The following is a 26,447-nucleotide window of genomic DNA, read 5'->3' on the forward strand; positions in this document are numbered from 1 at the left end:
ATACAAGAGTTATGAGGGCTGAGTCATCAGGGTGTGGGTACGAATCCCGGTAGTGACCGGGTAGTGCCCTTGATTAAACACTTAAGTATAATTGCTTCTCCTCACCCAGGAGTAAATGGATAGATACTATCTATTGGGTGTATCTGTAATGGGTAGAGTTTATTGTTGTAAACAATAAGCAACCTGCGCAACCCATTTAGCTGCCGGTGGTGCATACTCCATAGGAATTGAGAAAAGTTCTGAGAGCTGAGTCATCAGAGTGTGGGTTCAAATCCCAGTAGTGACCGGGTAGTGGCCTTGAACAAGACACTTGGCTACAATGTATAATTGCTTCTCCTCACCCAGGAGTGAATGGGTATCTGCAAGTATCTGTTATGGGTAGAGTTTGTTGATGTGAACAATTAGCAACCTGTGCACCCATTTAGTTTCCGGTGGTGCATACTCCAAAGGAGTTTAGATGGTTTCAAGAATCATGTTTAAGGCCAATGAACGAGGGTAGTAATAGTGTACGTTGCTTTATACAGCGTTTACAGTGCCTAATAAATGCCAACTAGTATTATTATTATTTTATGACAATAATCAAGTTGGTATTTATTTTGCCTTTATGCAGTTTGTATCCATCGGTCCAACCACAACATCAGCCATGGTGGAGCACGGATATAAAGTGGCAGCTACTTCAGCTAAACCTAACGCACAGACATTACTGAAAACCATCTTGGATATTACTGATAAGGTGTCCTGAACTCACCATGCTAGGAATCAAATACAAGGTATTCTGAGCTTACCATCTTAGGAATAAAAGACGGTCTTCGACTTTACTTTATTTTGATATATATATTTTTGTAATGAGAGATTGCCTTGCATCTCAACGCTGGGCGGCCACTTCAAGGTGGGGCTACACTTCACTGATTTATGCTATTGACCCTTGCCACCTACTCCTTGGGCTTGAACAGGGTTGCTTCCTTCACAGTCTGTAATGATCTAGGCATGGGTATCATCCACTAGGAGCCTAGCTGATTGAGCAGAATGTACTATCCATTCTTGTACACTATCGAGCCAAGCCTAACTACCAGCTATTCTCCAAGGCAGAATCTAGCAACAGAGTCCAACATTCTCCTGAAGACACTCAGAGCATCTGATCGAAACTTTGAGTTGTCAACCACCAGTTCTTTTCAAGTGGATCATCGTTACAACCTCTTTCTCATATTAGGTCTGTAGCCAGCCTCTTTCTGTTCTATAAACTGCTTCTATGGTAGATGTTTAACCAGGTTGGCTCCTACCATAGAAAGCAAATAGAGAATTTATAATTTGTTCACTATTTTCGATACTTTTTTATAATAGATTTAATACCCAATATATTATGAAACATTTTGTGTTTGTCAACTCAGTATAAAGGTGAAAAGGGTTATGTGGTATATCAAAATATATTGTTCAGCAATATTTTATTAAGTCTTGCCTCAGGTTTGTGGACATAAAAACTAAATGATTGATTTTGTTTTGTGGATATTTATAGGGCTGTGGTTGTGGTGGAGGTTGGGTTGAGGTTAGGGTAAAAAAAATCTGCAGTAGTTCTCTACAATATTTTGATCTGAAATAATTTAACTTTATAATGAAGGTGGTTGAACATTTATTGTGTTTATATTTTGTAACTATGTTTCAAAATAAATCAGTTATACATTACTTTTTTTAAATACTCGTTTTGTATGTGCTTATTTCTGAATCTAAGCAAACATGTGCTGGAAACCAGTCGACAGGCTGTGCATGCAGAATAATATTCTGTCTGCATGGTAACCTTATTCCATCCAGTAAGCAGAAATGTTTTGTACAGAGCTACTTGTTGTGCTGAAGCACTCTTTGAAATTGGGCCCTGGGAGGTTCCGGGTCTAGAATAAAGGGGAACCCAGGCACGCGAGCCAGTTCTCAGGAGTTATTACAAACGTCAAAATGTCATCTTTGTTAAACAAAACAATCCCTTCATCTAGATCTCTTTCTCTCAGGCGCACTTTCTAAAAAAGGGGAATACACCAAGGTATGCACAACTTTATTGCACACTCAGAATATATATAAAAAAAAGGGTTCGAGGTATAGAAATGAATTTCTATAACAAGTAGAGCAATAATGAACACATTCATACATAGCGGTCAATAAGTTGTATAAAATATGATATTAGCATATAGCGACCGCCACTGGTATCTATAGCTTTTATTGGTAACCATTCAAGCGCATAGTGAAAAGCTTGTGTTAAAAGTTCATGTTGTGGAAAATGATATTGACTCAGTGAAGTCAGCGGTGGTACTTGTACACTGTGTTCATCGTACGAGCTATTGGTTTCACACGGTTCATAATAAGTTATTGTGTTATTTTTCTTCTATGCTTGTTTTGTTACATGAACCCTTAGAGTCAGCACTTTTTTTGTCACACAAAAAAAAAACCCTCTGCCGAACAGCAATCTAACCATGGGTGATGTTTATAGCCTTACATGGTGTGGATCAAAAGAATAACCATAGTAAACTTGCGAGCACAACCGGGTTTAGAAACCTTTTTGGGAGACGTGTTGGTTCTGAGAAGACCCAATTTGGTCACGACGTTTCGAACAGACTCTTCTCGTCTCGACGTTTCGAACAGTATTCTCGTCTTCACGAGATGAACAGTGTAGAAAACTGATCGAAACGACGAGAACATACCAGTTTTCTGAGAAAGCGGCACTCCTCCCCATGTACAAGGTTTTATCTGCAAGTTAACTGCCGTAGTTTACTAACCATGGTTTTGCTATAAGTTCCATTCTGAAACGATACGTACATTAAGCATGTGAGCAGGGGTTTTCAACGACTCCCAGAGCCTTCAGAGTGTCTTAAAAGAGACAACCCTGCCATTACAGGGATGTATATACTTAGCCCTTGGTATGACCTTCAGATTTCCTTTTTGAAATGATGAAGAGAGTCTATAAACCTCTTAAATGTAACACGGTACATTCTGAGAGCTTCATTTCCACACCAAGTGAAAATTGTTGTCAAATTTTTAGAATTTTTCATTTTGATCTCGTCGGTGAGAAAAAAAAAGACATGCCTTTTGTAAATTCCCACAATTCTAGTGTGCATATAGTTTTACCGTACCATTCAATATAGCCTAGCTGCAAATGTGAGAGCAAACTGCCTATTGTATAGGAGACCACAGGTTGCAATATTGGTCCATTTGCGGTTAAAAAAAAGAGAGAAAAGAAAAGCGAAGGTAACAAAACGAAGTCTTTTTGCAACTTGAAAGTTGAGTCAACGTACGATCATGGTGCGATTAGGCTGACCAATGAACCGAGTTATATCACGCATTATCGTGGAATGACTAATTCAACATGGTTAAACGGTCGGTGGATTTATGTTATTGAAATATTAATTTTGGTTTAACCCATTACTATGGTAAGAACATGGTTTGATATTGAAATAATTACATTAATGATAATTTACAACAACAACGACATATTTGAGAAAGAGGAGAAACAAAATAAAATAATTAAAGACAACACATTAAAAATCAAAACAGAAAATCGGGCTATTAACCACGTTAGAGTAAAAATAAAATCACGAATCCTTTTTACGCATTATTTTAAAGTGTGTGTTCAAGAAGTGGTCGGTGGTACTATGTTTTGCTCATATTCCAGTGCCTGCAATGTATGTCTGGTTCCCAATACCGACACAGTGTTAATGATATATGTTCTTGTCATTTCATACTGAGGGGCACTTCTAATTTTCATACAAACCTCGTTTTGGTAACATTCAGTTGGATGTAAGAAAAACAAAATGGTTTATTTAGGTAGAGGTCTATGATGCGTGCACCCTCTTTGTTGATCATTATTTTCTACCCTTAGTGTTAAACTTCTTGCTGTCGCAAAATAAAGGTTTTAATTTCCATGACACTTTAACGACCATGACACTTTGTTCTTAGCCGTTCGGCACTGTATAATGACACGGGTACATTGCGTTACCACTAACAGCCAACCAAAGAGGGCATGCTACAAAGACTACAACCAAAAGAAGAAAGGCAATACAATAGTACCTCTCTTGTACAGCACCATAATATTTTGGCTAGTATTGTGCGAGTCCCAGCACTATATAATGGATATGTTTGGGGAATAACACAGTAGAGAGCAGATAACACAAGCGTTTGCCTTGTGCTGGTTTTCTGTTCTGACCGCGCTACAGATTCGTTGTCAAACCGGGATCATAAAAGGGGGAAGACGACAACAAAAGCCAGGTACAGGTGAGGTGTGACTGCTGTTTTTTTACCGGAAGCTTGCGATCAGAACGGTGTCACTCTCACAAACACGTCTACTATTACCAGCCTTACCAGGGATTTGTACTCTTGTTGCGAAAACAGTTCTTCGGAAAGACTGCTATTATATTGCGGAGTCTCGCCGAATCTTTGTTTGGCTCATGATAGTTGAGAGCGGTTTTGTCATGGTGTGGAGTGCTTGTATAATCAACTAAGAGAATAGAGTGTTACTGGAAAACTTTGCACCTTCGAGTGTGTATACTGTCAGGGGAATTACCCACATGTTTCTGTGTTTACGCATTTAGGGGAAACATGCAGGTGTTGAATTCACACGAAACACGTAAAAACGTCTGACGGACACAAATGCAGTCCTAATCGACGGTGTGTAGCTGAAAGTTCCTAGTTCAAAACTTAGACGGGTGTGTTGCTGATGGGCACAGTGTCGCATGTAAGGACCGGCTTTGTTTTTCATGATTGTGACAATGTTAACTCGAATGTCGAACTCCATCACAGCAGTTCCCGATTGAGTTGGAAACGTTAGCCATTGCGTGTATACGATTGCCCTCGTGTGATGGTATTTGGTTTGAATGGAAATCTCGTTGACGTGTGTGTTACATTTATTAATCAGAATAACTTTTAATTACCAATGGGCGATTTGGACGTTGAATTTGTTTACTAAAGAACTGTTTACCAACAATTGAAACACATAGATGGTATTTTCTCTGATTGGTTAGATTCGGACAAGCGGACTGGATTACCTATTGAATTTCAAGTGAAAACCTTGGGAAAGTGAAAAACATCAGTGTCGTCACAAGCCTCTCAAATGGTAAGTTTCTTTTCATTAATTGAGTTTCACCAGTTGTATCAAATCACTACCATTTAGAAATATTACCTTTTTGAATGTATTATGCAGAATTGGTAAGGATAAAAACACCATTGTTTAATAGTCTCAAATCTTACTGATTATAAAGTTAGTATGAAACACTTCTTTCTGTGAAATATTTCCCTCGTAAACGAAGGATATCAGACAAAACTGTCTCTGAAAACCTAACACAACTGCAACAGCTGATATATTTTGTTACGACCAAAAGCAGGACAATGTGTTCACATGCCGAAAATTGGCACGGTCATGGTTTTTCAATATTTTCTCCTGACTCGCAGAGCGAGTCAAGCCACAAGTTGTACACTTGTTATTCCGTGGTTGATAGCACAAACTATGAACACTATAAACTTTTATGTCAGCTCTACCAATCCTTTATAACACCTTTAATCAAAAGGGACGGCAATTGTTTTGTGACTGATGGCAGTTTTTTCAATTGGAAACAATATTATTGGAAGGTTTTGTAAAACAATTTTCAAATTGGTCCGAATTGTCTTCGGTACACAGCCTGTGTACAAGGGAATCACTTTGGTTACGAGTTGACTTGGAGACGACCCTGGGTTTACCATGGTGGAATAACATTAGCCATTCACCTTAAAGGCAGTGGACACTATTGGTAATTACTCAAAATAGTTATTAGCATAGAACCTTACTTGGTAACGAGTAATGGGGAGAGGTTGATAGTATTAAACATTGTGAGAAACGGCTCCCTCTGAAGTAACGCAGTTTTCGAGAAAGAAGTAATTTTCCACAAATTTGATTTCGAGACCTTAGATTTAGAATTTGAGGTCTCGAAATGAAGCATCTAAAAGCACACAACTTCCTGTGACAAGGGTGTTTTTTCTTTCACTATTATCTCGCAACTTCGACGACCGATTGAGCTCAAATTTTCACAGGTTTGTTGTTTTATGCATATGTTGAGATACACGAAGTGAGAAGACTGGTCTTTGGCAATTACCAATAGTGTCCAGTGTCTTTAAACGCACAAGAGCCACAAGCTCCGAGCCGTGCTTTCGAAAATGTGCCATTGAAACCGAGGGCTGGAGAGAAATAGTCTGGTCACCTAGGGGGTGAAAATCACTAGTCATGATTGCCGGCACTTGACGGCACTGTCAATTTACAAACTTAAAAATGTTTTGTAGCGTGTTGGAAGGTTTTGAAACACATGTTAAAGCTAGCCCTGTGTGAGATCATGGAGGTAGAAAATTGTTACATCGTGCACTCATAAAGTCAAGATAGGCGAATCCAACAGTGTTGTATTAAAGTAGATTGTACCCGTATATATATTACCCGTAATAATTTCTGGCTTCACGTTGTAATATTTATTGCCTGTTCTTTTATTGTCTACAAAACACCCGATGCGACAAAAGTACCATTCACGCGAGAGGCTTTTTCGCCTTGGGCCCTTACCTTAAAAAATACCCAACAAAGGTTCAAATTGACAAGTACAAATTATGTGTGTAAAACAGAGTTTTACGACAGAAGTAAAAAAAAAAAGTGTGGAAAAAGTTGTAAAATGAGATTTGACGTTAAACGCAAGGGGCCATTATCACCAATGGGGGAGAGTGTTTGGCAGACACGTTCGAAATATAATGCTTGGAGCCCAGTTGAACACTGCTGTGAAAACGGTGTTTCTAGCCTTATGCTCAAGCTATCCTCAACAATTTGCTCTCCTTTGGTATATTTACAGCAGGGTGTATTTTTGTCCCACGTCCAAATGTATACGATTTCAGTTGACTTTCTGACATAGGAACCCAGGGAAATGCCGGATAACATGTTTTACCTTGTTATGGTTTGTTGAGCACACACAATAAAGCTTTATTGTGGAGGTATATGCAGGTGAATGGCCTACCAACAAAAGAGTTACCAGCAAAGATTAAAATCGTGTACTCAAAAGGTTTCGTGTTATTTGTTGCACGTCGAAACCCTTTCCAGACGAAAACTTTCGGCCCCTTCACCCCGCCCCAAACCAACCCCTGTCCGACACGCCCATTGCTGTTTTCAGTTTACGCAGACAAAAATGTCAGGGTTTTGAGTAAATGAGGCAAAAAAGATTGTCAAGTCCAATCTATATCTGAATCCTAAAAAAACGCGCGTGTTTAAAGTTCATTTCCATGATCGTCGTCTTCCTGCACTGTGAAGAAACGTCCTCATATGTATATTGACTTGGGTGTGAACAAACATGTCTAAACAAAACTCAAGGCAAGTTGGTATTAGACACTTCTCTAGATACACAGGTCGTGGGTTCGAATCCCACCCGAATAATATGCCTATTGCTATGTACATGTAGACACCTTGTGCCGGGACTGGTTTTCAGTGCCTTACTTGACTGCGTGGGTTTTTCCCTGGAATAGTTCTCTGGGGTTTTCCTCCCACATATAACACTGAAATTTCGTCATCATTTTCTTCTGTTCTCGTTTGGCTCTAATGAGAGCGTTGAGAATATTTATCCAGGTCTTAAAGAAAAGTTCTTTAAACAAAAAACACACAAAAAATATTCCCCAAACAATTGCCACAACACACGCGGTAGCTGCTATTCGAGGAGCACATCAAGAAGTCCAGATTCTCGCGAAAACTCGAACACTCTCGAGGTCAACTTTACACACAGTCTGTATGCACCCTCACGATAACTCGGTCAGTGTGTTTCTCGTTCTATCCAAACCATCAGTCTGTTGCGCCCTCAGCACTCCGTGCCTGATATCCTTAGGCGGATAATTTGCATTACAACTTTAAGGTGTGACCCACCACCTTATTGTTAAAATGGGTCAAATAAGGATTCCTGTAAACTAGGGGAAAATTCTCAGGTACTTATGAATTATCCACCTGTTTTATGTTAACACCGACTACAAACCTAAAAAGGGTGTACGTGCTGAACATAAATAGGTCATACACAATCCAGTTTCGGCAAAGTGTGAAAAGTTTATTCTTTCACATGGAAAACCTATTTTGTAGGGAGGTGCTTTTGTGGGGGAAAGAGGAACACCCTTTGTGAACCAGAGTACATAGCGGGAATATGTCTGCATGATGTGGGATAGTTGAGGTTGGGTGGGTGGTGTCTTCTACCACATAACACGCGACTAGCATTCCATAGGTACATTTGGCGCGTGGCCACAGTCTGCTTTACCAGGATTTCAGACGAATATCCTGAAATGGTCTGTTGAAGCAGATACATAGGGATCTCTGGCGGGGGAAACATTATGATGAATGTCAACCATGTTTTAATATCAGTCATATTATAACATGGGATTTGAGGCATTGCATGGTGAGGTATCGATACTATTTGGTATGCGGTAACACTAACACAATGTGTATGTCTACTTGCCAGGTAGAGTTTGTTCTTTGGAAACTGTCTTGATATATTATTCTACTACCGCAGAGTAGATTTTTCAGGAGTCTTCTCAGTTCTGAAAAGGACTGTCTTGCTTTTAAACTACTACCTGGGTGGAAGGTAGAAACGTTTGGGACTGCTTCTTTAGCTCATATAGGATCGTTTATAACTGCACTTCCACGGAGTGAGTTCTTATAATTGGTCTCTAATATTATATAATGTTATTCAATTACACTTCGACAGGTGATCCTCTCTTGCCTCTTACGAAAATGTTCTTGTCTCTACAATGGGTAATGTGCATAAGGAGGATATGTAACTTTGAATGGTGGAAGTTTACCCAAGGCAGGTTTGCGGTAGAGCTATGTTCATATCTCTTTTTGAGCAGTGTTTGTTCTGAAAAGAACCGGTGGTTAACGACTCAATGTTTCGATCAGTATGCTCTGATCGTCTTCAGGAAGCTGTGCATGTCAGAAACGAAAATGTGTTCGTTGCTTTTGAACGGTTTTATATCTGTTGAACGAGGCGGCTTGCTGATTGAACTTAGGTCAATTGTTTATGAACAACAAATGCAACTGCGGCGACCAACCGACAAAGGTATTGCGCTCATTAAAAATCCTCTGAAGTTTTGCCGACATTAACATGTCGTGGGAACCCGCCTGGTAGTTATTCAAGATATGAAAGGAAGAAAATTATTCCATACAAAAAATTATCAATAAAATAGGCATCAGTAAATTATATTGTTTATGGAGCTCTAGAAGTATCCAAAAGTGAAGTCGGTTGACAAAGGCGTTTTGGCGGGTTAAGATGTTTTGGGACTGAGCCGCGTTTGTAGACAAACAACTTTCAAAAGAATAGTTATGTATTGGCGCGTTTAGAATAGAAGTCCTTTAAGCTAAGTACCAAAGTGGGCTGAAATTGTTAACCTTTTATGCGAGGCAAGTTTGTTGAAAGTTACAACGAGCAATCAGCATTGAACCGAAAACAGTCTTACAAAAGTTGGGTTCTTTTTTCTTCTTCTCCGATTTCCAGTCACGCGATGCATTCATTGGTAATTGCGGGTAACACGCACTTGTACAAACTATTACTGTTGGCTGACGACTGGTACAACTTTTGACGATCGTAAGATAACAAACAAAGATCTCGCGGACGAGCGGCATACTGATGAACTGTTTTGAATTTGGCTCAGTTTCACTGACGTTGCGTCTACCTTTTTACACATTTACGAACTGAAGTTATTTCTGGATTTCTGTTGAAAATAGTTCAGCTCTTTGTTTCGTCATCCAAGCAATCTTTCACTTGTAAGAACTGATGTTACACACTGGTAAGTTTGCAATCAACGTTAAAGACACTGGACACGTTTGGTAATTGTCAAAGACCCATTTCTTCATATAGGAATACCCACCATGGTAAATATTTGGCTTCACAGAGGAAGGACCCCGCGCTCAAATCAAAACGTGCGGACAATTTTATCACAGTTTTGAGTCAGGTTTTCCCAGATGGTGTGATAGTATAAAAAGCAAACTTTACGTTTAACGTGGTTTCATGTGTTTTGCATAAATTGTTGTTCGTGCCCAGATAGGTCCTGCTATTTCCAAACCATGTTCGTAAATAACCCCGTGGATAGTTTGCCACAGTACAAACGACGGCGTTTATTTTGACGCTTTACATAATTATAGACCTTTAATGTACACACGCTTGTTCTAGTGCGATTGCGTCAGTTGAGTTGGGTTACCTGAACCTCGTTGCTTATAAATGTTTTATTCACATTAAATCACACGTGCTTTGAGGCAAGTGTTTTAGTCGTTCGTGAGTATTCTTACCAGTCCGTTTCAATTTCAAATGTATGCTTGCTCCATGGTGAAAGTCATGTAAGGTGGTCTATGTAACTTTTGTAGGACAAAAAACACAATGTCCACAAATTTACACTAAACTTACACAGTTTGAAGATAATGACAGTAGAAAGCTTCCCTGAAAATATTATGTGCTGAGGTGCTGTAGATTTTGGGAAATGAGTAAAACAATGTCATGAAAATAATTTTCGTCTCACGAGACGAATTTTTTTAAAATAATTTACAAACGTGTTTTCATGACATTGTTTTACTCATTTCTCAAAAACTACAGCACCTCAGTAAGTAATATTTGAAGGGAAGCTTTCCACTATCATTATCTTCAAATCCTGTAAGTTTAATGTAAATCTATGGACATTTTGAAAAGGTACCCAAATTCTTTAACCCAAAACGCAGCTTGACTTCGTGCCCCAGTTTTACTGCACCCGATGTGGTTTATTTCCTTTTGAGGAAAAGGTCGGATTGGTAACTGCGTGTGACGGATCTAGTTCTTTGTCAATTACTAAAACGCGAAAACAACTGTTTTGTGGCCCACATTGCCTGGATATGTGTGCCTCACAGTTTGAGTCTAATTGAGGGTCGACTTGGTCAAGTTCAAGGCTACTGGTATCTAGTCTGTCTGTGTCGGGTTGTCCTTTCAACATTGGGGTCTTGATCTAGATTGGTTCAAGTGAAGCTAAGCGTACTTGGAAAAGGGAGTCTGTAAGATGGAGCAACAGGCCGGTATGCTTCGTATTGAAAAGGCAAAGGCACCAAGGCATTTTCTCACTGGTAAAGGGAACCATGAGAATTGTTTTAATTCCACTGGAGCATTTTAAGGGTACACATGCAATGACCATGGGGCATAGGGGGCATGGGATGAAGTATCAGATCTTGAACAAGTACTATTGATGCATGCAAATCTCATCCCCTTTTCAGCAAGCAAAGATGTAAATTGCACCCACCCATGACATAATATATAAGCAAGGCTCTGCTTTCGTCGTTTTATATGAAATTTTAGTCCATCTTCCCGTGACGACGGTATTAAACTGGGATCGATTCACCACTTTGAACGCACTAAGGAGACCACATCTCGGTCTACTGGCGTCACGATTTGCACGAAACGCCACACCCTGCACTACACAAAGTCAGTCTACAAGTGTTTTCGAATATTGCTGACTCTGGCTAGACTCTGGCTACTGTAGCCAGAGTCAGCAACTTTGGAAAACAAAATCAGGTGAAGTGAAAATCACCTTCGTGTCAGGCGATTATAAAATGCCGGCAAGAGCTCACCGTAATTTTGATCTCACGTTACAACACTCTGCGTCCACTGCGGGTTGGATTGCTCAAGACCGTGAGACACACAGCAGTGGCTAATACAAGTTGACATAATGGGACACCAGTGTGTCTCGGTAAATTAACCACAACCATGTGGAGCTTGGTACATTTAATCACCGATAGTCGGGTACCTTTGAGTTGAGTATCAACTAGGGTATATAGCTGAGCAGTACGAGTACTTGATCCCTTGATTGAGTAAGAGTACTGTTATCAGTCAAGTACAGTCGATTTCGAGGGGGTTGCAGAGTAGTACTTTTGTAAAAGTACTTGGGCCCGTGATCGAGTACGAGTGTCAGTAAATCAGTCAAGTGCTTTTCAGTTGAGTTCAAGATAATATGTGGAGTACTAGGGCGACAGAGAAGTACTTTTGTAACAATACTTGGGCTCGTGATTGAGTACGAGTGTCAGTAGATCAGTCTAGTGCTTTTCAGTTGAGTTCAAGATAATATGTGGAGTACTAGGGTGACAGAGAAGTACTTTTGTAACAGCACTTGGGGCCCGTGATCGAGTACGAGTGTCAGTAGATCAGTCAAGTGCTTTTCAGTTGAGTTCAAGATAATATGTGGAGTACTAGGGTGACAGAGAAGTACTTTTGTAACAATACTTGGGCTCGTGATTGAGTACGAGTGTCAGTAGATCAGTCAAGTGCTTTTCAGTTGAGTTCAAGATAATATGTGGAGTACTAGGGTGACAGAGAAGTACTTTTGTAACAATCCTTGGGCTCGTGATTGAGTACGAGTGTCAGTAGATCAGTCAAGTGCTTTTCAGTTGAGTTCAAGATAATATGTGGAGTACTAGGGTGACAGAGAAGTACTTTTGTAACAATACTTGGGCTCGTGATTGAGTACAAGTGTCAGTAGATCAGTCTACTTTCAGTTGAGTTCAAGATAATATGTGGAGTACTAGGGTGACAGAGAAGTACTTTTGTAACAATCCTTGGGCTCGTGATTGAGTACGAGTGTCAGTAGATCAGTCAAGTGCTTTACAGTTGAGTTCAAGATAATATGTGGAGTACTAGGGTGACAGAGAAGTACTTTTGTAACAGCACTTGGGGCCCGTGATCGAGTACGAGTGTCAGTAGATCAGCCAAGTGCTTTTCAGTTGAGTTCAAGATAATATGTGGAGTACTAGGGTTGCAGAGTAGTACTTTTGTAAAAGTTTTTGGGCCCGTGATTGAGTACGAGTGTCAGTTGCTTTTTGCAACCTGTATCCCACACGGCCTTTATTTATTAACCTTTTCGACTAGATTTTCATACATTTTGTTCTGAATTAGTTATGATCTTACTCACTATAATTAATCGGGGAAACGTGAACTTTCTCCTGAATAATCGATGCACGTAGGCCACCGCTAGAGTCGACTTTATAATGCTGCGCTCATAGTCTGGACCTGTTGTCAGTTACTTTTGTGAAAGAAGTTTCGCCATGGGGTATATTTGGGGTAAACAGGTCCCAAATTTAACCTTGTCCTCAATCGGTTTTGGACGAGTGGGAAGGCTGCCTGGGGTATGAAGGGAGAGAAATTGGTACACGTCTTGCTGTGTTATGTACTAACCAACATATAGGCATAGATTAATCAGTAAAACTGTCATTCGTTTAGAACTCATGGTTACTAAGTGTGCAACGAACGCTTTCCAGCTTTAGATTTTAGGTTGGCATTCAGTGAATGATTTCCCTTGTATAGCAGAGCAAAATGCTACACAAAATGTTTCAGTTGCTACTCAAAAATCATGAATTGCTTGCTGTTCAAGATTGTCATTCAGTTTGCAAATCAAAATAAGTTCAGTCTACATTGTTTGCTACCCATAAGACGAAATTGTTCCCTGCAGTGTAGATTAGTCCTTGTTATATTAGGTTTATATTATCGGGAAATAGTTTGGGGCAAGAAAATCATCCTGTATCAGTCATTTTCGAATCTACACACAAGATACGACGTCCGAGTTGGGATGCATTATTTCATATCGTACTTTTTTCATCTTCAAGTTTGTGGGACCATAATATTGTTGAATCTACCCATCCACGATTCCAGTCATTAACACTGAGCATAACGCAAGTTAAAGGTGTTACACATGATTGCCATATAGCTTGCAAAACGGAATTGTACTTGTATTTTTAATTGCTGTGATAACAACACAATTTATGCATGACTAACGCCCTGGTTGCTTTAATTTGATGACCGTGATTGAACCTTCGCTGGTTAGGGCGGGGTGGGGGAGGACCTTGGCCGATTTCAGGAGAAATGTTGTGGTGTGCAAGACGCTCCGTTGGCGACCAACAACGGCGCATGCGGTTTTTACTGCATCAATCCCCCACACGTCAAATTATAGACTCGCCCTCAAGGCGTTGTAAACACACTATCGGTGTTTGCCTTCATATTGACTAGTGTACAGACGATTGCCAAAAATGCAAGACCTCTAAAGTGTGACATTATTTTGTGCATAATCTCAAAATTACGTACATGCATGTATAGCAGGCCTGGTATTTCACGCAGGCCACGGAGGCCATGGTCTCCGTTGCCCATGGTTTTGGCCTTAGTGCCCTTTCAAAGTTTCCCATTGACTTTAAGATTTTGTAGGAAGTGCCCCATCGCGAACTGAAAGTGGCCTAGCCTTTCAACATGTTCAAAGATGAACAGTTTTAACTTCGGTATTTTTGAAGAGCAGAATCATCTTCATCCCGTCGTTTAAGATGAACACATAAAAACACCGAGTCCTATCAAACATAATCAAACTAGTCCATAATGTAGGACATAGTCCTATGACTCTTTAGGAGTAATTGAAAACTAAGTTAGGACGAGTAACTCATCCTCGAGTTGAGGCTTGTCTAAACTCTTTGTGAAATCCAGATCCAGCTTTTGGTCAGTATGACCTGGATTGTGAGTAAAATTTACACAGAGTTAACATCCCATTTTTAAATCCTCCTTTCGGGTCAGCCTGACTCGGAAATGGTCAGCCCCCCCCCCCTTCCCCGAACTTGGAATCATCCGGGTCAACTCTGGCCCAGGAGTCCATGACGAGAAGAGAAACGGTATCCTCTAGAAGACTTATCATACAATCAGACATTATGTCCTCGGATAACCTATGGGAAAGAAGTGATTATTAACAGTTTTGTCCAGAAAATAAATAAATTGATCATAGCTGTCGTCAGGGGGCTTTACTGTGCAAACCGCCAAAGGGGGTTATCTTGGTCCCGTGAGTTTGTGAATCCAACAGACCTCAAATTTGTCCAGGTTAAGTCTCTATAAACATTGTGTGTATGTTGAGGTTGTTGATATCAGATTGCAGGATCATTCTCTGGTTTATGATTTGTCACCATTGGCTTAGGGTGGGGGTACCTCCTTGGAACTTTCTCCTGCTGGAGTAAAGGAATTCCCAAGATCGAAGATGTGGTTTTGGGATTCCTTAAATATTGGAAAAAGGAAAAAGAGTTGAGAAACGTTTTTATCACATTTTGTTTGTATTTTGCGGTATGTCCATTATCACAATATTGTAAAAAAAAAATAGATGCACCAACCTGTTTGGTGATACTTTGTATTGTAACTTGATTAGAATAGAATACTATAACTGTCGGTGAAAAAAAATTCTCTTCGTTTGCTGAACCATCATTCATGTTCATGTTAGTATAGAACACTCACAACAATTGGTAATATTTTTAAATAATTTTTTTGTTTGTTACAATGTGACAACCAAATTATAAAATGCTCTTAATCGTTGTTTGCGCCTCAAGTCCGATTCAATTTCAAAGTCTTCTTTCTTTGTGTTCACTAATAACCTTAATAAACATAGCCCATTTCTCTTCAAAGAGCCGTTGTTGTGTCAAAATATTTGAAAAATCCACCTTTTTCTGGATTGAGTGTAATTGTGGTATATCAAGCCCCTCAAACTTTCTGACTGACAGCCCAGTACAGTGATTAGTGTCAACTCGTCATCAACGTATCTGCCAATTACCCCACCCTCTTCAGCAGCCTTAATGAGTGACTCCACACCACACGATAATTACTCCGAGGATGTACTGCCAGTGTTTTGGCATAGCTTGGTGGGTGCACTACGCCACCGTGGCGGTACACGCTGGGACGGATAAACACAGCTCCACGTGGGCTCAGATAGGAGTAGCTGGAATGGCATTGCGTCAAAAAAATGTTGCTTATATTGGAATAAACGGTCCCAATTTGCCTTTGCAGATGCCAGTTTTGTTAAAAAGAAAAAAGAAAAGAAAAAAAATGGACCCTCAAAATTGTTTCAGTATGTGATTCAAAGGCATGATATTTTTTCTATAGTCTGTTTTCCGATTTGTTTTGGATTTAAAGACACTTGACACTATTGGTAATTGTCAAAGACTAACCTTCACAGTTGCTGTATTTTAACAAATGCACAAAATAACAAACCTGTGAAAATTTGAGCTAAATCGGTCATCGAACTTGCATGATAATAATGAGAGAAAAAACACCCTTGTCACACGAAGTTGTGTGCGTTCAGATGCTTGATTTCGAGACCTCAAATTCTAAAGCTGAGGTCTCGAAATCAAATTCGTGGAAAATTACTTCTTTCTCAAAAACTAGGTTACTTTAGAGAGAGCCGTTTCTCACAATGTTTTATACTATCAACCTCTCCCCATTACTCATTACCATGTAAGGTTTTAATAATTATTTTGAGTAATTACCAATACCTTTTAATGTGTAATTACCACTGCCTTTAAATGTGTGGTCACAAAAGTACCTAAATAACCAATAAGAGTGCAGAAACTTACCAAGTTCAACTGCGCAGAACAGCTCACAAAAGCACCATCCATGCCTCAACAGAAAATATCGTGGTCCGGAAAAACCAACTGACGGGCCATGGATACCACGATACCGAAAAAGGCATAATTCAGTTCAAGAAGGTTCCAAACGTCAAATGTGTTGTTAGCCCACCCTAACAGAAAAATTTAGAAAAATTAAGAACAAATAACAAACAAACAAAACAAAAAACACATTGTTTCAAAATACATTGTAAACATCAACTGAAAAGTACACTACATCGTTAGACCAATCAAACTTTTAAGAGATATTCAACGGCAATACAGAGGCATTATGAAACGAATAAATAAATAAATAACCATTGTTTGTTAAACGAAATGCCTTGATCAGCCCCCACGAAAGAAAAATTCCTTTGAAATATTTTCATAAATTTTTAGCATTTTTGCCCATTTTTTTTTGATTAGAAGTAAATATTGACGCCGTTTCCTCCCTTGATATCTCTTTAACGTTGTGTCGACCTTGTCAGTTTTAAGCGCTGTTTAATGGCCCAGTGCCACCGAGTGACAGGGTGTGAGATCTCCCGGTGATAGAGTACTTAAGGCTGAAAAACATGGGTAGGGCACCCGTCATATCAAGCCGGTTGGATACCACGGGACCTACCCGCCAGTAACGCTTCATCAGCCATATAAATGAAGGTCCTAGACCATGGTATCTTATACCATACCGTATAGACAACTTTTTCAATTACAAGGTTTAATCAAGACAACTGCATTTACAATTTCTTAAAGACACTTGACACTATGGTTATTTTGTCAAAGACCAGTCCTCACACGTGTATCTCAACATATGCATAAAATGACAAACCTGTGACAAATTGAGCTCAATTGGTCGTCGAAGTTGCGAGATAATAATGAAAGAAAAAAACACCCTTGTCACATGAAGTTGTGTGCTTTCTGATGCTTGATTTCGAGACCTCAAAATCTAATGCCGAGGTCTCGAAATCAAAGTCGTTGAGAATTACTTCTCTCTCGAAAACTACGCAACTTCAGAGGGAGCCGTTTCTCACAATGTTTTATACTGTGAACCTCTCCCCCATTACTCATTACCAAGTGAGGTTTTATGCTAATAATTATTTTGAGTAATTTCCAATAGTGTCTAAGGGGATGAAGCAGTTCTAGAAGACTTACATTAGAGGAATGAAAACTTTGCATGGTGGAGAATGTATTCTAGAAAGGTGTGGGGTAACACCATATAGGATTTGAACTTTGCATGGTTGAGATACGATCTGGTGAGGTTTGCTGTTTAACACCATGAGTAGGTAGTGACACCATTTATAAATACAACTATAATTTGACCTATGCATGGTGGAGATATAATCTAAGTAATGTTGGCAGCTCTGCAATATGTAATTTTTTAACTTAACGGTAAGTCGTATTATATGTCGGTTAAACCAGCTGCGCATCAAGCATATTTTTTAACTCATCCCAAGAACAAACGTGAGCCCGTCTGCGAAATCTCAGTTGTGTAGATCTCGTTTGTGAAGAAGATCACGAGGGACCATGGGCAGTCAAAATGTTGTTCACGAAGTGCATTTCTAAAATTTCACAACAACCATGCTAAAATTAAGCAAGGGACCCCTGCTAAACTGCTGTCGTGTGAAAAGGGCTTCAATCGCCTACGTATGATTGGCCGTTATGTTTTGATGCGTTTTCAATGCGTGTGTTGCACCCTAGAGAAGTTGTTGCACCTCGCTCACAGCTCGATCTGTTCTCGCTCTATGTTTCTGCTCACCAACAACCTTGATTTGACAGCTTTCGGGCACCCTGCCTCCCTGCCACCCACATCACCATCCCAACCATGTGCCAATCACGCATCATTCTTGTGTCAGCACTCTGACGTTGGTGGTAACCCACGGGCTCACGGGAGCCAATGTTGAAGAGGTTAAACATTTAAACGTGCATAGCGTTCACCCAACAAGTACAACAAAATAGTACCATCACAGACAAGGTGCGTGTATTCGAAGTTTTAAATCACAGGCAAGCCGGATGCTCTACTGTTTACAGATCACCCCCCGGTAAAACCCCTTGATGAAGTTGCATGTGTCTTGTGACGGGAGCTTATAAACTCCGTGTGTTGACGTTTCTGACAGTTGAGTGACACCCGTGGTAGAGAGCGAGGCGTGCGCCTCTGCGTCCCCGACGAGCCCACTGGTCTGTACACGCTGTATATAAAAACGGCCCGGAGTTATACTACCGTAAACAGTGATGAGCGATAGACCATCAAGACGACACGGCCGAAGAAACGAGAAAAGTCTCCATGCGCTTCTTGCCCGTATCCATTTCTTATTTGGACTTATTGTGGAAAATGACTTTTGTTTATTGAAGAAGTATCTTGGATTTTAGAATTGGATGTACCCTACCCACCCATGCAAGTTCAGATGATGAAATAGGTGAGATATTGTAATAATTTAGGATCATATAATAATTCAGGAGTTACCACACAATGTCATTGAGTTTTATAGTATTTTAGCTCTCTGCTTCATGCAGAAAACTCGAAAATTCATTGCGTCCAATTGGTTTTTCCAAAGTGGAGATCACTGAAATACCGTTATCACCTTTTGTGTTCAAACTTTAAAATAACTGTCTTTGCATTTCGAAAGGCAATCGAACATGACTAATTATTTTTTTTTGTTATGTGTTTCTTTTTTTATGATTGAAATTCGATTTGTCAAAATTATTCAAATATTTGAATAACGCATCATTCAGCGCAGTTCATGTGTAGGTCGTGTTTTTTATGCAGGACCTAAATTAAAATATAAAAAAATACGGGCATAAGTTTGAGTTGGCGACTTGCGTAATACTGTAAAGAAGTAGACAGTCTGAGGATAAATATGTCTTTGTCAGGTATGTCATTTATCAGGAATTACTCCCGGTTCAAAACTGATTTCCTCAAATTCATATCGAGCCTTTGAATGTTAGTGGATGAAGAATCACTTAGGGCGGTAAAAAAATAGTCCACATTGTTCAAACATGCAGTTTGGTATTTCTGGTGATGCACGCAGAGATTGTGTAACGGGTGGGTCGAAGGGGTTAAACCAGGGCCCAATTTCATGGCTCTGCTTACCGTAAGCACGGAATCAGCGCTTACAGAAGCAGGGAATTATGTGCTTACGGCAAGCGTATTTCACGGGTTAGCGGCGAATTTGGGCTTCTGCGCGTGCGTACTCCACTTTACTAGGCATTATACGCTTACAAGGCTAGCGCAGAAATTCGGCGCTTGCACGTAAGCGGGGAATCGTGATCGTAAGCGCAGAATTCGGCGGTAAGCAGAGCCATGAAATTGGGCCCAGGTCTCTCCACCATTTCTTTTTTTAAAGGACTTTTCACATTAGTCAAATCATAGAGCAAGGAACATGGTCAAATCTACTCCCTGATGGTATCATCAGGAAAGTCTCTTGATAAATGCGACAGAATTAAAAGGGTTCTCATGCAGTGAAGCTTGGCGTTGGTTTTAATGGATCCTGTGTATTAGTGGTATTAGTAACCGATGCATGACATGCATTGCACGCATCGTATCACACAACTCAAAGATGTTCATAATATTTATGGGTTAAGATAAACGCTCACCGTAGATGGCGCCCTACCCTTTGTTCATATGTAGCGCTCACGACTTTCAAGTTGACCATAAAGACACGTGTGTATTTAGCAATGCGGAGACCTCGCGTGTACAGAACTCCTTAAAAGTGGTTGTAACTTTTCTTTTGAATAGCCCATAAGTGACGGTTGAATACACCTTTTTAGGAGGGAATTGTTCTGCTCTGTCATCAAAAGTGGTGTTTCCGTTTCCGAGTTTTTTTTTTTTTTTTTGGGGGGGGGAAGAGATTTGCTAAGGCAAATGGAGACATATTCAAATTCAAGAAATTGGACCCCCCCCCCCAATAAAAATAATAATAATAATAAATAAAAAGAATAAAAATAAAAACTGCAAAGGCTGATTTCGGTTGTGAAATAAGACATCGTGCGATGAAATGTTGAAAATTGTGCATGTTTTTCCCGACATTTTCTCATGACTCACAACGGAATCCACATTTTTAACAAGTTTGTAAATTGTTGTTTCAAGTGTCACACAAAACCTGAACACCGCCTTCGACTATTTTATACAATTCAAATATAATCCTTGAAGTAAAAATTAATTTTACAACTTAAAACACTGCATGTTTTCCCAAGAATCAATGAAACATTTTGTTGCGCCCCTGTATCGAGAGAGGAACACGGTGAAACATTCATTAGAACGTGTCGTCACATCACCTATGACCTCACGTCACCAAAATAACTGTGGTATGCGCTAAAGATAAGTTATTCTATTTCAAGCCTGTAAAACTATCTATATTATTTAGTACAAGAGTAATTGATTGGTCAGTCAAACCAAATAAGTACAGTTCCAGTCAAGTTTCAATCGTTTTAAAGCCCGTGACCTCATCATGACCCACAAAGGAACACGTTGCCTTGGATCGGTCGAGTTGGTTTTTTGAAAAGCGCTTGTAACCGTTTGTTATAAAATGCATATGATTAGAAAGCTATTTTAAAAGTAGAATACAATGATCCACACAAGTATCACTCGAAAATGCATGGTTTTCCGTTTGCCTTGTCGACTAACACGGTCGGCCATTTATTATTTGACTCCAATAAATGGCCGACCGTGTTACTTCGCAAAGTAAAAGGAAAACCACGCAATTTCGAGGCAAATGTGTGTGGATCGTTGTATTCTACATTTAAAACATCTTTCTAACCATATGCATTTTATAACAAACGGCATTCTCCAGAAGACGATCAGAGCATACTGATCGAAACGTCGAGTTAATCCAACGGTTCTTTTCAGAACCACCCCAACTCATTTAGAGATTGTTACATGGTGTTACCGCAAACTTTTCTATAACAAACGGTTACAAACGCTTTTCAAACTCGACCGATCCAAGGCAACGTGTTCCTTTAATTATATCGCTTCCCAAACAAAATTGATACCCGCATTTTTTCATTGCATTTGGTTGCCTTACTTAAAGGAATGGGTGTGGGATTTTTGTTGTGTGTAGAGACAGTCCTGGTTAATAGAATGCTTACTCCCTGGTGTGACCCCTGCTTATCATGTCTGAATTATTTTAGTATATATCTCCAGATAGCGTGACCCGAATACCAAAGGGTGTGACATTCAACTTGGCTTCAACTATCTGATAAAACCACGAAACCAAATACTCCACTATATAACGTGCCATACTATACATCAACTATATTTTATTATTTGGATGTCATTTCTGCTAAAGTTTGTCTCAGGTGAGCGGATGTGTTGTGGTTTTTTTTAAAAATAAAAAAAAATAAAAAAAAAACTTGCTGCCGTTACTGCTGGTATAGCACCTGTAACAGGGAACGATTTCGTCCAGCGTTTTTGCATATCAAAATAATTAGACTGAACATGTTGTGCATAATGAATGCTAATAGTGAGTAGCAAATCCTGATTTTTTAGTAACAGCTGATACATTTTGTGTATAGCATGTTGCTCTGCTTTACTCTACAAGGGAAATTGTTCCCTGATTAATTTGTTTCAAGTCTGCGGACTAGCTGTGGTCTTTTTGAAAATATATATCAAACTTGTCTGTGTTTAAGCCCCTCCCACTTTACCAGCAGTCCACCAATCAGGTAACACTGAGGTGACTTTTGTTTGTTGTTGTGACTGTCAGTCACTTGTGACCCATCACTCAAACCTTCTCTTGTCAGTCACCAGTTTGAGAGAGCCCCTATCGAGGTGTGGTGTTTTTTTGTTTTTTTTTCTTTTTCCCCCTTTTTTTCCTCTTGGGTTCCGCGGCACGCTCCCTTCTCTTAGTAATCATTGAGTTTTTTTTTTAATATTTTATTTTTTTACTGTATTTCAATATTCTTATGGTGAAGGGTTGGCCACGTGTTCGACTGCTGACTGGGATCACAGACGGGCTGAGAGAGCCAGGAGGCTGGGGGATAAACCAGGGATAGGATATGACTGTAAATTGAGCTCCGTAAATATTTTGAGATTTCTTTTAAACCCAATATTATACCTGCCACTCTCATCAGAATGTGGGACCATGGACGCGCATTTCTCTTTCTTAGAAAAACTTTGACAGAATAGAAGTCTACAGCGTATGATAGAAAAAAAACTAACCACCAAGCAAGCTTCGTGCACTAATGCAGCAAGAGTTGCCAAAAGTATTGAATCTATAATTTAATAAAACATCTTTTCAGAACCATCACAACCTGTATAGGGATGTTTAAAGGCAGTGGACACTATTGGTAGTACTAAACTCAAAACAATTATTGTTAGCATAAAAACTTACTTGGTAACAAGCAATGGAGAGTTGTTGATAGTATACAAAATTGTGAGAAACGGCTCCCTCTGACTGAAGAAACGTAGTTTTCGAGAGAGAAGTAATTTTCCACGAATTTTGATTTCGAGACCTCAGAATTAGATTTTGAGGTCCCGTAATAAAGCATCTGAAAGCACACACCTTCGTGTGACAAAGGTGTTTTTTCTTCCATTATTATCTCGCAACATCAACGACCAATTGAGCTCAAATTTTCACAGGTTTGTTATTTTATGCAAGGTTCTGGATGTAACAGCAAACCTCACTAGAGTGTATCTCCACCATGTAAAGTTTATAATCCTTTATACTCGTTTACATATTACTACAAAGTGTAGATTGTATCTCCACAGTACAAAGTATCAAACCCTACTCATGTATGGTGTAACGAACTACAAAACTTGCTAAGTTGTATCTCCACCATGCAAAGTTGGAAAGCATACTTATTATCCTATATTCATACCATAAATGCAACATCAATCATCTTTCCAAACAATTTAGACTATAGTGCTGAAATATTATAAATATAAATGTATTCAAAGGAAGTATAATGTTCTAGTAAAGTACTTATCGGTTGAGTATCTAGTTCTGCCGTTACCTAGTAGTACTCGAGTACAAGTTCTTCGGACCTATCAAGTACGAAAAGTGTATGGCTACCGGGTATTCTAAGAGCCGAGTACCGACCGAGTCCACAAACTGAGTACCAAGTACTTAGGTCTCTGAGTTCGAATGTTCTGACTTTCTTTTTTTAGCCACTTGATATTTTCCCTCAAAATTTTTCTGGCTGCAGCTGTTTTGCATGCGGGGCACAAATTTTGGATTTAATGACATGTCACGTGATTGTGTTCACACCTACACTGATTGGCTAAAGCCATGGCTTGAGGCAACGATTGGAGATTGCACACAACTCTTCCGTCGCAACTGTAGATGCGTCCCAATTGGGAACGGTCCCAACTTGAGTCTCACAGTTGGGACGGTCCAACGATAGACCGGGGCCCAATTTCAAAGGAATGATACGCAGACAATTTGCCTCACAATTTGTGTACTTTGCAAAACTTTGCGGAATCAATTTCCTCTAATTTGGGTATGCTTCATAGAATCGATTCCTCAAAGCTGTATGCAGACTCTTTTAGTAAATAGTTTTGGCGTCATTCCTGTAGTACATCATGGGGAGGTCTTTTTTAGCCACTTGAATATTTTCCCTCAAAATGTTTCTGGCTGCAGCTGTTTTGCATGCGGGGCACACACGTAACACCATTATTTTTAACAAATTAGGATAGTCAGAAATGGTGCAGGCGACATGTATTCTGTCCTGCAACTTTTTTGGGTAATTTTGTTTTGAGTAAGCTACTTTTTGTACATAAGTAGAAATTTGGCCCATGTAACAATTTGTACACAGCTCAAAGGAAGAAACTTTACATTTTGTACTTTAAAAAGATTGAATCGTCTGATTTCTATCTTTTTTTATACTTAAAAAAGGGGCAGTTCTCAAAACTTTTTCAGCTGTTACTCTTATAACTCTTGAATTTATGTGAAAATTATGACATAGATTAAAACAAAAATCCACACAGCAAGTGCAGTATCTTGCCTGCCTGAAAGGCCATGTATATATATATAGGCCCTAATTCACACATTTTGTTAGTAAAGGTTACTGGGTCTACAGTTGGGGTGATTCTACAATTGGGACTGAATATAACCATAAGAGAACTATTGAACCTTGATTGAACCATGGCACAGATCACGTACAGTCGACATAAACACCAGCAAGCCGTGGAAATCAAATGTAATTGTTCATATAGGCATATCAACGCCAGTTCGCAACCTGGTAGATCACTGACGAGTGACGACTGAAGTCACCCCCCCCCCCCCCCCCCCCCACCACCACCCCAAAAAACACCAAAAAAAAAATCCCGGTTGCGTAAAATCTTTGACAATAGATAACAACTGTAAAACAGTTCACGAAGTAATGTAATACCGACATAGCATTGATTAATGATAACCTCAATAGTAAAATTATTTATTACTATATTGAAAAGAATGTTATCAAAAAGTCGACAAGCGGCGTTGTAAAGCGGCTTGGAGCGTTGGACAGAGTCAGGTTTGGCTTCGAATCCCTGGAGCAAGACACTTAACCATATTTGCCTCTCTTCACCCAGGAGTAAATGGGTACCTTAAAGGGTAGAGATTACGGGGGAAGATTTTGTCCTACAATTTTTCATAGCAAATAATTCAGACTGAACTATCGTGCACTGAATGTCAATGTAAACTACCGAAACAACGCTTTAAGAACTATCAAAACCATCTCAAAGTGATCACAATATATATTTGTACGGACAAACCAAAAGGTAGGTAGCAAGCAAAACTAATGCTACAAAATATAGTACAAGATTTAAAGGCAGTGGACACTATTGGTAATTACTCAAAAAAATATTTGCATTAAACCTTTCTTGGTTACTCGTAATGTGGAGAGGTTGATAGTATAAAACATTGTGATAAACGGCTCCCTCCTGAAGTAACATAGTTTTCGAGAAAGAACTAATTTTCCACAAATTTGATTTTGAGACCTCAGATTTAGAATTTGAGCTCTCGAAATCAAGCATCTGAAAGTACACAACTTCGTGTGACAAGGGTGTTTTTTTTCTTTCATTGTTATCTCGCAACTTCGACGACTGATTGAGTTCAAATTTTCACAGGTTTGTTATTTTATGCATATGTTGAGATACACCAAGTGAGAAGACTAGTCTTTGACAATTACCAATAGTGTCCACTGTCTTTAAGGCTACGATTAGGCTCTAAGGCTAAATGTAAAGGCTATGGGGCATGGTGTTGTTCCATTCGCACTGAAGGGCATGATGAGCAAACGCGTAAGGAAATGATTACACTGTATTATATAAAAACTCTCCCTTACTTCTTCCCAAAATGCATTTTGATTAAATGAATTAGTCACTTTAAATAAGAACCGTGCAGTACGAAACGGACACCGTTCATCTAATACAAAAAAAAATCCATCACGTCTGCAATTGTGCATCACTGGAGATATTTTGTATATTATAAGACAATTTGTGGAATAACGTTGAAAGTCTGCACGCTCAACTAGTTGTACAATTATCAAATAACAAGCAATTCCCGTATTTTAATAATAATTTGCAACTTACTGGAACTTGGAATGATGCTAGTGGTTTTCATCGGGATGTGGCATAGAGCTTTGTTCATTAGATTCGTTGACAGAACATAACGTAGGTTAACTAAAAAATGTTAACCAAAATAACAGAAAGAACGAATGGCTCTAAACATGTCTTGCCGCTGTCGCTTCTTGTGTAGGAATGATGCTGCAAATGCAGTATAGCTCCGCGCCACACCCTTAACGCCTCAGCGAACTGCAAGTATTCTTTATAAATTGAAGTTAATCGGAGAGGAGTTGGGTACCTATAGAAGGAATTCCTTTCTGCGTTTCATGAATTAAAATAACTACGTAATCAAACAATTAACTTGGTACTTCAAGTCAGTTGGTTACACTTATATTGAATAATAGCAAGTGACGTCTTGAGTACAGCAACTGGTACAATGTAGCATCTTACTATACTATACAACTTAAGGACAAGTCATTCAATGTACTTTTGACCTGGGCACCAAGGCCAAGACATGGGGCAGCAGAGACCATGGTCTCTGTGGCCGTTCAGGCCTGCGCGAGTGCCCCA

At 39.5% G+C, this 26,447-nt stretch overlaps 1 protein-coding gene and 1 long non-coding RNA gene across 7 annotated transcripts in view; one reads left to right on the forward strand and one right to left on the reverse strand.

Moving 5' to 3' along the window:
• Positions 1-26,447, forward strand: part of LOC117294565 (uroporphyrinogen-III synthase-like) — a 78,933-nt gene that overhangs the window by 22,648 nt on the left and 29,838 nt on the right. For 2 of the 6 annotated variants that reach the window (XR_004519554.1, XR_004519555.1), the window contains exon 8: positions 4,998-5,089. Coding sequence is in view for 3 of the 6 variants with exons in the window: in XM_033777024.1 (XP_033632915.1) it covers positions 611-742 (132 nt within the window). In the remaining 3 variants the exon portion in view is untranslated. Of the gene's footprint in view, positions 1-610; positions 1,692-4,997; positions 5,306-26,447 lie in introns of those variants that run through there. The other 4 variants (XM_033777024.1, XM_033777025.1, XM_033777023.1 and 1 more) reach the window with 4 other exon arrangements.
• LOC117294566 lies at positions 14,179-26,061 on the reverse strand. Its single transcript, XR_004519556.1, has 3 exons — positions 25,905-26,061; positions 16,379-16,542; positions 14,179-14,710 (listed from the first exon to the last, which is right to left on the reverse strand). It is a non-coding gene; the product is annotated as an uncharacterized LOC117294566 (long non-coding RNA).

This window comes from Asterias rubens, chromosome 9 (assembly GCF_902459465.1).
Source record: "Asterias rubens chromosome 9, eAstRub1.3, whole genome shotgun sequence".
Classification (NCBI taxonomy): Eukaryota; Metazoa; Echinodermata; class Asteroidea; order Forcipulatida; family Asteriidae; genus Asterias; species Asterias rubens.